Source organism: Hippocampus bargibanti, linkage group LG06 (genome assembly GCF_051943395.1).
Source record: "Hippocampus bargibanti isolate YZ-2025 linkage group LG06, ASM5194339v1, whole genome shotgun sequence".
NCBI classification, from domain to species: Eukaryota; Metazoa; Chordata; class Actinopteri; order Syngnathiformes; family Syngnathidae; genus Hippocampus; species Hippocampus bargibanti.
Genome location: NC_142739.1, coordinates 28,813,713 through 28,826,118, shown reverse-complemented (window position 1 = coordinate 28,826,118; position 12,406 = coordinate 28,813,713). Strand labels below are relative to the sequence as shown.

The following is a 12,406-nucleotide window of genomic DNA, read 5'->3' as shown; positions in this document are numbered from 1 at the left end:
TTTCAGATCAAGCATATTCTTGGATATGCTTGATCTGAAAAATTAATTGATCCGCTCTGAATTGGTAAACATACTCACAACGTGTTGTTACGAAGGTGAATCGCCTTTGGGTGTCGCTGTTCTTTCTGCTTCACTCCTAGTGACGTAAAGCAGCTACAAACCGCGCCCAGCTTCCTCACCAAGTGTCCAATCAGAGAGCACGTTACTGTGTTGTCGTGCGTTAGCTGAGCGGAAGTGAACCACCGACCGGGAAGGCTAATCCGCTTGCTACCGACACCACAAGGTAATATTTACTCAAATTTGTTTAATTTAGGATACTTTTATGTCGACTTTTATGCGTTATCACACCTTTTAAAAGGCACACGAGTCTTTTTCTATGAATTGTGGTCTATGGAAAGGCTTACAATAAACCATGGCCTAGCGTTACTGAATGCTAATGACATGCTAGCTTTTAGGCAGAAAACAGTCAGAATCAGAATCATCTTTAATATGTCGTGTGTTTAATTTATCACAGTTATCGGAAGGGTCTTCGTTTTATTAACTAATGTTCGTGAATGTAAAACGCCGTATGACGATACAGAGCCTGCACGGGCAAAGAGACCGGAGACAACTGTAGTTGCAATTGATAATCACAGTGAGAAAGTAAAAATAACGTCAAAGATGCATTTGTTTTCTAATAAGTATTTCTTTTTTATGCTCTTTGGGCGACCTTTAATTCTGGTAACTCCAAACTATTTTTTTTACAGAAATAACTTTTCGATAAATAAATGACAGAAACATGTTGCGTTTAACTCCCCTTTTATAGACGCGTGTACGTTTATATGCTAAATTATTTATGCAACGATTACATTAAAGGACAACCGACATCACTTTTTTTGTTTCCTAACTAACGTTTTATAGCATCTACAATACCCAAAACACACAGTATGATATTTTTAATCAAATGCAAAACACCAATAAAAATGACTTAAAGTGTCCAAAATCTGCCAAAAAAATAAACCCGGAAGTGGCCAGTTTCAATGGTCCCGCCCCCTTGTTCGTGACGTCGCCCCAAGACGTCTTGCCTTGCTCGAGAATCAAAACAATGGCTTCAGATTCAGAGAATATGCTTTCTGGATACACATCCAGCTATGAATATGATTCAAATAGTTCTGAAGAGGAAAGCCTACATGTTTGCAATCGATTAAAGGTTTTCTGGGTCGTTTTGATGGCTCAAGACAGACGTGTAGTGTCACAGAAAATGCAGAAGATGGTGGCAAAGCTATGGAATTAATCAGCCCGTTTCCACAGGCTGATTAATTCCTTACACTGAGCTTTGTCGTCCTCTTCTGCCTCTTTTTGGTGCAACATGACATTTTCAGACCAGACAAGTACAGCAAAATGCATTGACGTGATGGAAGGACTGCCACAATGTGTCCTTTTTTCGGTCAGGGGCGTTCCTTCAGTGACGTATGGTGAGGACTCGTCACCAACTCAAAAACAAGACTTCCGGAATATTCAGCGCGATTCTTAAAACGTAAAATATAGCTATATGCGGTGGAATCTATTTAAAATACGCTCAGTAGAAGTCATTTGAAGCCATTTTACAAATTATGGACACAACTTGTCCGGAGTCGTCGGTTGTCCTTTAATGTCACACGTTTATCATTATAGCGTAAAAGCGTAGGTTGTTTTGGCTGCTACACCTGCCAACACATTGGTCCGAGACGCCCGCTTGAAAATATGTTTCTTTCAAGCGCCAGCCGGCGATCCGAAAGGGTGCCAGACGTGCGTGTGAGCACCTACGTATTAGGCGCTAACATGCAGATTTTTGTAAGTGTCAGCGCAAGGTGCAAACCAGTCACCTCCACTCAAAATACATCTCTGCGGTATTCATTTTAAGACGTAGCCCGCAGCGGTGTAACGTAGTCTGACGCAAACTGAGTAATTGTATCACCCCGTAGCCAGACCAAAATGTCCCAAGTGGGCCACCGTCGGCTCTCTTGGGAGGAAGTTCTTAAAATAGCTGATCCAAATTAAACACGCTTTGTTCTCTCACCCTCACCCGGATGCGGAAGAAGATCTGATGTGATCTAAATTTTCTTCTCCCCCCCCACCCCTTGTTCATATACTACTGGGGTCTTCAATCCTGTTCCCAGAGGTCCGCTGTCCTTCCTGCTTGGGGTGTCTTCCTGCTGCAACACGTCTGAATCGGATGGAACAGGATTGAAGACCTTCGAGATACTGTCCTGGCCACAACCACCCACGGGATGACGACGCAGAAACATGTTGGTGTTTTCCTATACGGGGTCCTACACGTAGACCCTATTTATTTAGTAATTTATTTATTTATTGAGTAATTTATGTATTGATATATTCATTTGTGTGCGTGCGTGCTTGTTTGTTTGTTTATTCATTTATTCATTCATTTATTTATCTATTTATTTATTTTTTATTTATTTATTTATTTGTTTATTTATTCATCTATTGTATTTTATTAATTTTATATGTATTTATTTATGTGGTCAGTTGTATTTATTTATTAGTTTATTCATTCTTTTATTAATTTATTCATTAATCTGTATTTTATTTATTTTATATGTATTTATTTATGTAGTCATTTATTTATTTGTGTGTGCGTGCGTGCGTGCTTGTTTGTTTGTTTATTCAATTGTTTATTCATTTATTTATTCATTCATTCATTTGTCTGTATTTTATTTATTTTATATGTATGTATTTATATAGTCATTCATTTATTTATTCATCTATTGTATTTTATTTATTTTATATGTATTTATTTATGTGGTCAGTTGTATTTATTTATTTATTAGTTTATTCATTCTTTTATTAATTTATTCATTAATCTGTATTGTATTTATTTTATATGTATTTATTTATGTGGTCAGTTGTATTTATTTATTTATTAGTTTATTCATTCTTTTATTAATTTCTTCATTAATCTGTATTTTATTTATTTTATATGTATTTATTTATGTAGTCATTTATTTATTTGTGTGTGTGTGCGTGCTTGCTTGTTTGTTTGTTTATTCAATTATTTATTCATTTATTTATTCATTCATTCATTTGTATTTTATTTATTTTATATGTATGTATTTATATAGTCATTCATTTATTTATTCATCTATTGTATTTTATTTATTTTATATGTATTCATTTATGTAGTCAGTTGTATTTATTTATTTATTAGTTTATTCATTCTTTATTTATTTATTCATTAATCTGTATTTTATTTATTTTATATGTATTTATTTATGTAGTCATTTATTTATTTGTGTGTGCGTGCGTGCGTGCGTGCTTGCTTGTTTGTTTGTTTATTCAATTGTTTATTCATTTATTTATTCATTCATTCATTTGTCTGTATTTTATTTATTTTATATGTATGTATTTATATAGTCATTTATTTATTTATGCATTTATTTATTCATTTATTGATTCATTTATATGTATTTATCTGTATTTGTATTTATTTGAATTTGATTTTTATATGTATTTATTTATGTTGTCATTTATTCATCTATTTATTTATTTATTTATTATACCCACATTTTATTTATTTCGTCATTTATTCATCTTTTTATTTATTTATTTATTTATTATACCCACATTTTATTTATTTATGTAGTCATTTATTTATCTTTTATATCATTTTATTTATGTGGTCATTTATTTATCTTTGATATCATAATATTTATTTATCCACCCATTTAACTTTTTATCTATCCATTTATGTCTTCATTTATTTATTTTGTTCTTTTATTTATATATTCATTCATTTATTTATTCATTCATTCGTTTATTCATTTATTTATCTTATTTTATATACAGTAAAGTCTCGTTATATCGATATCGGTTATATCGATAGTACCGCTTATTACGATACTATTTCTATGCACGCACGGAGAAAATTACATGCGCGCAGGGTTGGATATATCGATAGTCTCGGTTATATCGATATTTTTCGGACTCTCGAGAATATCGATATAACGAGACTTTACTGTATATTCATTTCGTATTCCTTTTTGTAGTCATGTATGTCTTTTTCATGTATTTATATATTTATTTATTTGTATTTTATTTATTTATGTGTTTATTTATTTAGTCATTTATTTATCTCTTTATTTATTTACCCATTTATTTATTTATTTAAATTACATTTATTATTTATCTATTTATGTTTTCGTCATTTGTTTATTTATTTATCAATTTATTTATCTCTTTATCTGCATTTTATGTATTTATTGATATTCATTATGTATATTATGTATATTTATTGATGTCGTCATTTATTTATCCTTTGATTTATTTATCCCTCCACCCATTTATTTATTTACATATTTATTTACCTATCTAGTCATTTGTTTTGATTGATTTACTGAAGTAGCAGAGTTGCTCTCGCTCTGATTTTCAAAACACGATGATGAGATTATCTCTGGGCATACCCGGAGATGAAATAGTGTCCTTTCATCGCACCCACACGAGGCCGTCGCTGCTTTTTTTTTTTTTTTTTTTGAAGGTCACGTGAAGGTCGTACTCTGAGGAAATCCCTCAAAGTCTGTTTTAGTGCCTTTGAGCGCTCTGGTAGCGATTAGGACATCCAGTGAGTGTGATTAAATAACTGTCTTCACTTTTATTTCTTTTTTTTTTATATATAGATGGAGTTGGAGCAGCTCCTGTCTCTGTCCGGCTCGACGCTGGCTCAAGCTGTCGGCTCCGTGCTGGAGACCCCCGGGCTCTACGTCTTCTCCGACATCCTCGAGTTGCCTAATGTCAGAGAGGTAGCCGCCTCCGCTCGAGTGAAAAGGGAGTTGGGCAATTTATTGTCCAGTAGTTGCCGTGATTGCATTATTTATTTTTTTTTTTTTTGGGGGTAGGGGGTTGCTGTTTTTTTAAACTTTTTGAGGAAACTAGACAAAATACAACAAATAATAATAATACATGTCATTATTAAGCGCCTTTCAAAACTCTCAAGGTCACTTTACAGTCACAGGAGATAGGCTAGCTATTTACAGTAAAGTCTCGTTATATCGATATCGGATATATCGATAGTCCCGGTTATATCGATACTATTTCTATGCACGCACGGAGAAAATTACATGCAAACAGGGTCAGATATATCGATAGTCCCGGTTATATCGATATTTTTTCGGACTCCCTTGAATATCGATATAACGAGACTTTACTGTATTTGTTTATTCATTTGTATTTTAACGTTTTTCTGATGTCAGTTAAGAAAGAAAAAAGTGACGTCGGTTATCCTTTAAGGCTTATTTTGGTTGAAAATTATTTTTTTATGTGGACCTGGGAACGGATTATTCTCATTTTAATGGCAACGGTGTCAAGCAGTAGAAGAGGTTGAAAAACTTGATTTGGATTGAGGTTGATTTGGAAGAAAAGCAGCTTGCAGGGGACAGTGTGAGTGAGGGTATTATCGCTGCGCAAGCACGGTAACTTCACTCGGATATCTTTAAGAGGCAACTACATCAACAACCATAACAAAGGTAAATAAAATAACTTTATTATACAGTATAGTTTATTTATTTAATTACAATACAATATCAGATTTATTATACATCAAATAAGGTATATTTTGTGTAGTTTTATTTAGTAGAAAATTATTTTTTATGGGGACCTGGGAACGGATTATTCTCATTTTAATGGTTTCCTATGGGAAATTAATGTTTGGAAGACGAACTTTTCGCCTTGCACACACTTTCTGGAAAGCAATTAAGTTCGTGATCTGAGGTATCACTGTACGTTGTGTCGTTGGTTATCTGAGGCACAAAATACAAAACAAGCGCACTGCTTTTCGACAATCTGGTGGTTGTTTAAGGGACAACCGTGTCAATCAAACATCAGCAATCTTACACCGTCAATTATTAAGAATTAAAGAAGACGTCTTCCCCCATACATTTTATTCAAATAACAAACGGCGACTATTGGGAATATCTCTCCGTGTTCTGTGAGGCTTTCTACATCACTACTCGTGTAACTTCATGTGATGTCACTTCTCTGTTTGCCAGCTGGAGAACGGCCCTTACGCCCCGATGTACCAACTCCTCAATCTTTTCGCCTACGGAACCTACTGCGACTACAAAGGTACGTCGTTTGGTAATAATAATAATAATCCGAGTCAAAATATGAAAAAAAACGTTTCTTATTACGATGCACTTCTTCCAACTGCAGTCCCGAGAAATCGACAAATACCCTCGTCAATAATATAATCATAATACATTTCACTCATAAGCGCCTTTCAAAACTCTCACAAGAGGAATTTTTCTGTGGGTGAGCAGCGGCAGCCACACGCGCCAGCGTTGACTCAACCCGGAATAACTCAAATAGATAGAAAGCTAGCTAGCTAATACAGGTAACATCCGACTTACGACCAGCTCGACTTACGACCACCTGTACATAGATAGATAGATAGATAGATAGATAGATAGATAGATAGATAGATAGATAGATAGATAGATAGATAGATAGATAGATAGATAGATAGATAGATAGATAGCTAATAGGCAGCTAGCTAGATAGTTATCTAATCTATCAATAGCTAATAGACATCAAATAGGTAGCTAGTTACATAGCTAGCTAATAGCTAGTTAATGGCTAGCTAGCTAACAGCTATATAATAGCTAGCTAGATAGCTATCTAAAAGATAGCTAGACAGATAGCTAGATAGCCACCTAGTTAGTTAAATAGCTAATAGACAGCAAATAGCTAGCGAGATAGCCAACAAGATTTGTACAATGCTGGATTTTGATTTCCCTCCCTGGGTGGGATTTTTTTTTTAGTAGATAAACTCGCCAGGGACTTCTTGCAGGGCAGTGAAGGGCTCCTTAAACTTGCCCCCACCCGAATTTAGCGACCCCTTTACACCCTTTGGCCTCTTTTCAGCCCGAGCGGGGTCCCTCCCAGAGCTGACACCGGCGCAGCGGAACAAACTACGGCACCTGTCCATCATCAGCTTGGCCTCCAACCTCAAGGTATCTATCTAGCTATCTATCAAGCTAGCTAGCTACCTCCCTAGCTATTTCTCTTGCCGTTTCTCTAGCTATCCTGCTAGCTATCTCACGAGCTTTCTCACTACCTATCTCGCTCATTATCTTGATAGCTATCTATCTAGCTATCTCGCTAGTTATCTGTCTAGCTATCTCTCTCACTATCTCGCTAGCTATCTTGATAGTTATCTTGCTAGCTATTTCTCTTGCTATCTTGCTAGCTATCTATCCATCTCTCTAGCTATATTGCTAGCTATCTCTCTCGCTATCTAGCTATCTCTCTCGCTATCTAGCGATCTCTCTAGATATCTAGCTATCTCGCTAGCTATCTCGCTAGCTGTCTTGCTATCTTGATAGCTATCTCGTTCGCTATCTCTCTGGCTATCTCTCCAGCTATCTTGGTAGCTATCCCGCTAGCTATCTCTCTAGCTATCTCGCGAGCTGTCTTGCTATCTTGATAGCTATCTCGTTAGCTATCTCTCTGGCTATCTCTCCAGCTATCTTGCTAGCTATCCCGCTAGCTATCTCTCTAGCTATCTCGCGAGCTGTCTCGTTAGCTATCTCTCTGGCTATCTCTCTAGCTATCTTGCTAGCTATCTTGCTAGCTATCTCGCTAGCTATCTCTGGAGCTATCTCTCTTGCTATCTAGCTAGCTATCTCTCTATCATCCATCTATCATCATCATCCATCCATTTATTTATTTATTTATTTATTATGTATTTATTTTTATTAGTTAGAATTAATTTTTATTGTTTTATTCATCCATTTATCAATCCAACCAGCCGTTTATTTATGTATTTTTATTTATTATTTTTTTTTTTAATATATTATTTACTGTTGTTGTTTGTTTTTATTAATGTATCTATTTATGTATTTATTTTTGACACCCTTGCAATAGATGAATGTAACAGAGGATCTGGTCATTTTTCAAAATAAAACATCCAAATTACATAATCATGTAAATCATTGATTTTTTTTTTTTTTTTTTTTTTTTTTTTTTTTTTTTTTTGTGTGGCCCGCTCCAAAATGACCCAGCGAACTGGCGCCGGTCCACTTGACAATCCGGAGTCTGATCTCACTTAATTCCATCTCATCCGACGTCCTTCTTCTCTCTCTCCGTCCTTCGATTTGCCGCGTTTAATGTCACCAAGACCAACTCTAGGGAATCGCCCGGCGGATTCTTCCTACTTGGCAAGTGACATTTCAACAAATTTGCCATTCCGTTTCCCCCCTGCAGTGCCTCCCGTACTCATTGCTCCTCCAGCAGCTGGAGCTGAAGAACGTACGCGAGCTCGAGGACCTTCTGATCGAGGCGGTGTACTGCGACATCATCCAAGGCAAATTGGACCAACGCAACCAGCAAGTAGAAGTGGACTGCAGCGTAGGCCGCGACCTGGGCCCCAACGAGCTGCCTAACATCGTCAACACCCTCCAGGAGTGGTCAGTCCTCCCCCCTGTATCGCCCCCTGCGCACCTTTTACCCTCTCCGTGATCTCCATTTTCCTCGTAGGTGCACGGGCTGCGAGGCGGTGCTTTGCGGCATCGAGGAGCAAGTCTCCCGGGCCAATCAATATCGTGAGAGCCAGCTGAAGGTCAAAGTTCAAGTGGAAACGGAGGTTGGTATTGATGCCTTGAGTACGTTTTTCTTTGTCAATGTGATTATTATTATTATTATTATTATTATTTTTGCACGATTACCGTTTTACGCCTCCGGTTGCCTACTTGTGATATTTAAGAAGCAAATCCCAACTGGATTGTTGTTTTTGCCCCTCTCTTTTTCTCCATTTTTTGCCGCCGGCCGTTTTGCCCCCACTTGCGTTCGTTGGTCTGTCGTCCCTCTCTCGTGAAAGCCATCTTGCAAGAGCAGCTCCATGAAATTACTTAGCAAGCCTTCCACACGATAAACTCCTGTCATTAAAGGTCAAAGGTGACCATAAAAGAAGAGATTTTTGAATCTTGTGTTTTATTAAACCTAAAGCGACATTTTCCTTTGATGTTTTGAGGTACGTGCTTTTTAAATTTTGTCTTGGATTGGATTAGATTAGCCTTTTGTTTTTGTCTTTTCTCTTGATTTTATTCATATTTCTTTTTTTTCCTCTCTTCACTTTTTTTAATTTATCTAGCTATCTCACTATCTAGCTGACTGGCTAGCTATTAGCTATATAGCTATCTAGCTGGCTAGCTACCTACCTAGCTATCTATTGGCTATCTATTACCTATCTAGGTGGCTGACTAGCTATCTTGCTATCTGTCTATTAGCTATACAGCTATCTTGCTGGCTAGCTATCTATTAGCTAGCTAGCTCGTTTTATATCTATTTGAGTTACTTCCGGGTTGAGTGAACGCTGGCGTGTGTGGCTGCCGCTGCTCACCCACAGAAAAACTAATCCTGTGACTGTAATGTGACCTTGAGAAATTTGAAAGGCGCTTATAAATGAAATGTATTATTATGATTATTATTACTATTATTATTATGATGATGATTATTATTATTATTATTATTATGATGATGATTATTATTATTATTGTTCTTCTTCTTCTTCTTCTTCTTATTATTATTATTATTATTATTATTATTATTATGATTATGATTATTATTACCCAATATTGATTCTCCCTCAGGTGTCAAACCTGCAAAAAACCCTCAAGGCCAGCGCGGCGTCGCCGTCATCCGGCCCCGCCCCCGCCGGCGCAGCCTCCAATCAGGATGCCGACCAACCGGCGGAACCGCGAGACCCCGCCTCCTCGCAGGAACCGCGACAGCCGGGAAAAAAGAGTTCCAAAGTCAAAGGGTGAGTTGCCTTGAATGATTATTTTTATATATAAGCGAATGTATCCCTCAACCGCTTGAAATCTTTTAAATGGAAGTACATTGCTACAAATAGATCACATGGAAATGTTTATTTTTTCATTAATTTTCTCATTTTTCGGAGCACTTTGGCTTTTTTTTTTGTTGCAAAGTACGCTTTCGAAATGTTCCATTTTACCGAGTAATAACGACAATGCGATTCAAGTGTCTCCTTCAACATTAAATGAAAGCCATTAGTCCAATGTTCTCACAGAGAGCACAGTTAATTCGGCGGGAAGCCACTGTGGCTGTGCGCACCCCCCCCCCCCCCAAAACCCCCTCACTGCCTCCCCCAATAAACATTAAAAAGCCAGCTGCTGCCAAAAGTGGCTGTCAGGGTTGTTCTGCTCTGCTTCCATTACCAGTTTTCAATTGCACACCTGTCCCGCATTGTAAAATGCCCCGAGGCAGACCCCGTGTGGTACACCTTGATTAATAAGTCATCCATTTTTTGCTTATTATTATTTTATTATTAATTGAATATTTATTTATTGTTTTTTTTAGTATTTTATGTATATTTTCTATTTTATTTATACATTTGTTATTTTTATTATTATTAATGAATTATTTGTCTTTATTTATAATTATTTTATTTATTATTGAGTTACTTCCGGGTTGAGTGAACGCTGGCGCGTGTGGCTGCCGCTGCTCACCCACAGAAAAACTTATCCTGTGACTGTAAAGTGACCTTGAGAGTTTTAAAGGTGCTTAGAAATGACATTTATTATTATTATTATTATTATTTCATGATGCCCATCAGAGCAAAAAACAGAGCAAAAACGAACCGAGCAAATGAGCCGCCACCGCTACCCCCTTAGCCCCCACCGCTAACCCCTTTAGCCCCCACCGCTAACCCCTTAGCCCCTCCCCCTCCACATCACCGAGTGACATCATTCTCTATACTCGCCAGACTGCGAGGCAGCGGCAAGATCTGGTCCAAGTCCAACTGAAGGAGTGACAAAGTGTCGTCGCTGACTCGTTTTGGGACATAAAACAAACACCCCCCACCACCACACAAAAAAAAAAAACCGGGTTCAAAGAAAGTGATGGGTTGCCATCATTATGTTACTCCCCCCCCTTTGGTCACCGCCATTCTTGACGGGAAGCTTTGGGTACACATTTTTTTTGGGGAGGGGGCTCACCCACTCACTGAATCTCACCTCCACGTAATTTTTTTACCACCCACTCCCCCATCCCGCCATTTTGAAGAAAATGAACAAAACCGGACATCCCGTTGCGTAAAGGAGCCTTTTTTGAATGCGTTTTTGTCACATGCTACTGCCATTAGCTTAGCCTCCTTTTTTTTGGACCCCCCCCCACCCCCCCCTCCATGAGTTTCAAATTGTATCCATTGTTGGGAAATAAATAAAAAAACATGACACTTATCCTAACGAGATCTCATTCATGCTAGCATGCCGTCTTTGAATGCAAGCACTACCTCCGGGGGAGGGGGGGGGTGCTACCGCTACCGCTAAATGTTAACTCCCAGGAGGGGAAACGGGGTGGAACCGCACCCAAATTGCGTCAAAATGCGGGTGGAAATCCAAACGAATCTTGAGATTCCAGCTCGGTGAGGCTTTAAATAAAAAAATATTATATTATATCAATATATTATATTATATTATATTATATCAATATATTATAAAATATTTTGAGGGTGGGTCATTGACAAATATGATAAATTTAAGACATAACGTGGATAAATGTATACCCATTTCCTTTCCGTGCTGTTTGCTACCGTATGGCTGGATTGTCAAAATAAAAGAATACTGCATGTCGGTGAAATGATTATTACGTTTTCATGATAGCGTTTGAAACACACCATGAAAAAAAAAATCCAGTTTCAGGTTGTTGAAAATATCACTGATCAATTAATGTATCATATTTTCCAGTGTATAGGGCGCACCCAAAAGCATTGATTCTCTTCAAAAGATGACCCTGCGCCTTATACATAAAGTCATATTGAGCCACAACAGGTCTCGCAACTACTGTTAGCAGTAGTGCGTCAACCCAGCCTCTACTGTAGCGCCTTATAATGTGGTGTGCCTTATATTTGGAAAACTTTTATATATTTCTATGTCATATTTGGAATTTTATATTTTTTAATATAAAATATATTTTTTATAAAAATATTTTTTTAATATAATTTTATAGTCCGATGTGCCTTATACATGGAAAAAGTTTGATAATACACCATTCATAGGGGGTGCGCCTTATACTCCAGTGCGCCTTATATATGGAACATTTTGGAAAATACACTATTCATTGGGGGTGCGCCTTATATATGAAAAAAAATGAAAATACAACATTCATTGGGCATCCGCCTTATACTCTGGTGCGCTTTATACAATGGGAAAAGTTTGAAAATACACCATTCATTGGGGGGGTGCGCCTTATACTCCAGTGCGCCTTATATATGAAAAAAAGTTTGAAAATACATCATTATTTGGGTGTCTGTCTTGTATTCCAGTGCGCCTTATCTATGGAAAATTTTGGAAAATACACCATTCATTGGGGGGGGGGGGGGGTGCGCCTTATATATGAAAAAAATGACAATACA

At 37.2% G+C, this 12,406-nt stretch overlaps 1 protein-coding gene across 1 annotated transcript; it reads left to right on the top strand.

Moving 5' to 3' along the window:
* The first annotated feature begins 131 nt into the window (after nucleotides 1-131).
* On the top strand, nucleotides 132-11,231 carry cops7a (COP9 constitutive photomorphogenic homolog subunit 7A). Its single transcript, XM_088999435.1, has 9 exons — nucleotides 132-283; nucleotides 2,139-2,267; nucleotides 4,653-4,775; nucleotides 6,021-6,096; nucleotides 6,895-6,983; nucleotides 8,236-8,438; nucleotides 8,509-8,614; nucleotides 9,621-9,790; nucleotides 10,757-11,231. The coding sequence occupies exons 2-9, from the start codon at nucleotides 2,250-2,252 to the stop codon at nucleotides 10,794-10,796; spliced, it is 825 nt and encodes a 274-aa protein (XP_088855561.1). The 5' UTR covers nucleotides 132-283; nucleotides 2,139-2,249; the 3' UTR covers nucleotides 10,797-11,231.
* The last annotated feature ends 1,175 nt before the right edge of the window (nucleotides 11,232-12,406 follow it).

Excerpts from the sequence above, each read along its gene's own strand:
- cops7a (XM_088999435.1), top strand. Across the intron at positions 6,097-6,894 it reads AACCTACTGCGACTACAAAG|CCCGAGCGGGGTCCCTCCCA; the intron begins GTACGTCGTTTG and ends GCCTCTTTTCAG. Across the intron at positions 8,615-9,620 it reads AAGTTCAAGTGGAAACGGAG|GTGTCAAACCTGCAAAAAAC; the intron begins GTTGGTATTGAT and ends ATTCTCCCTCAG.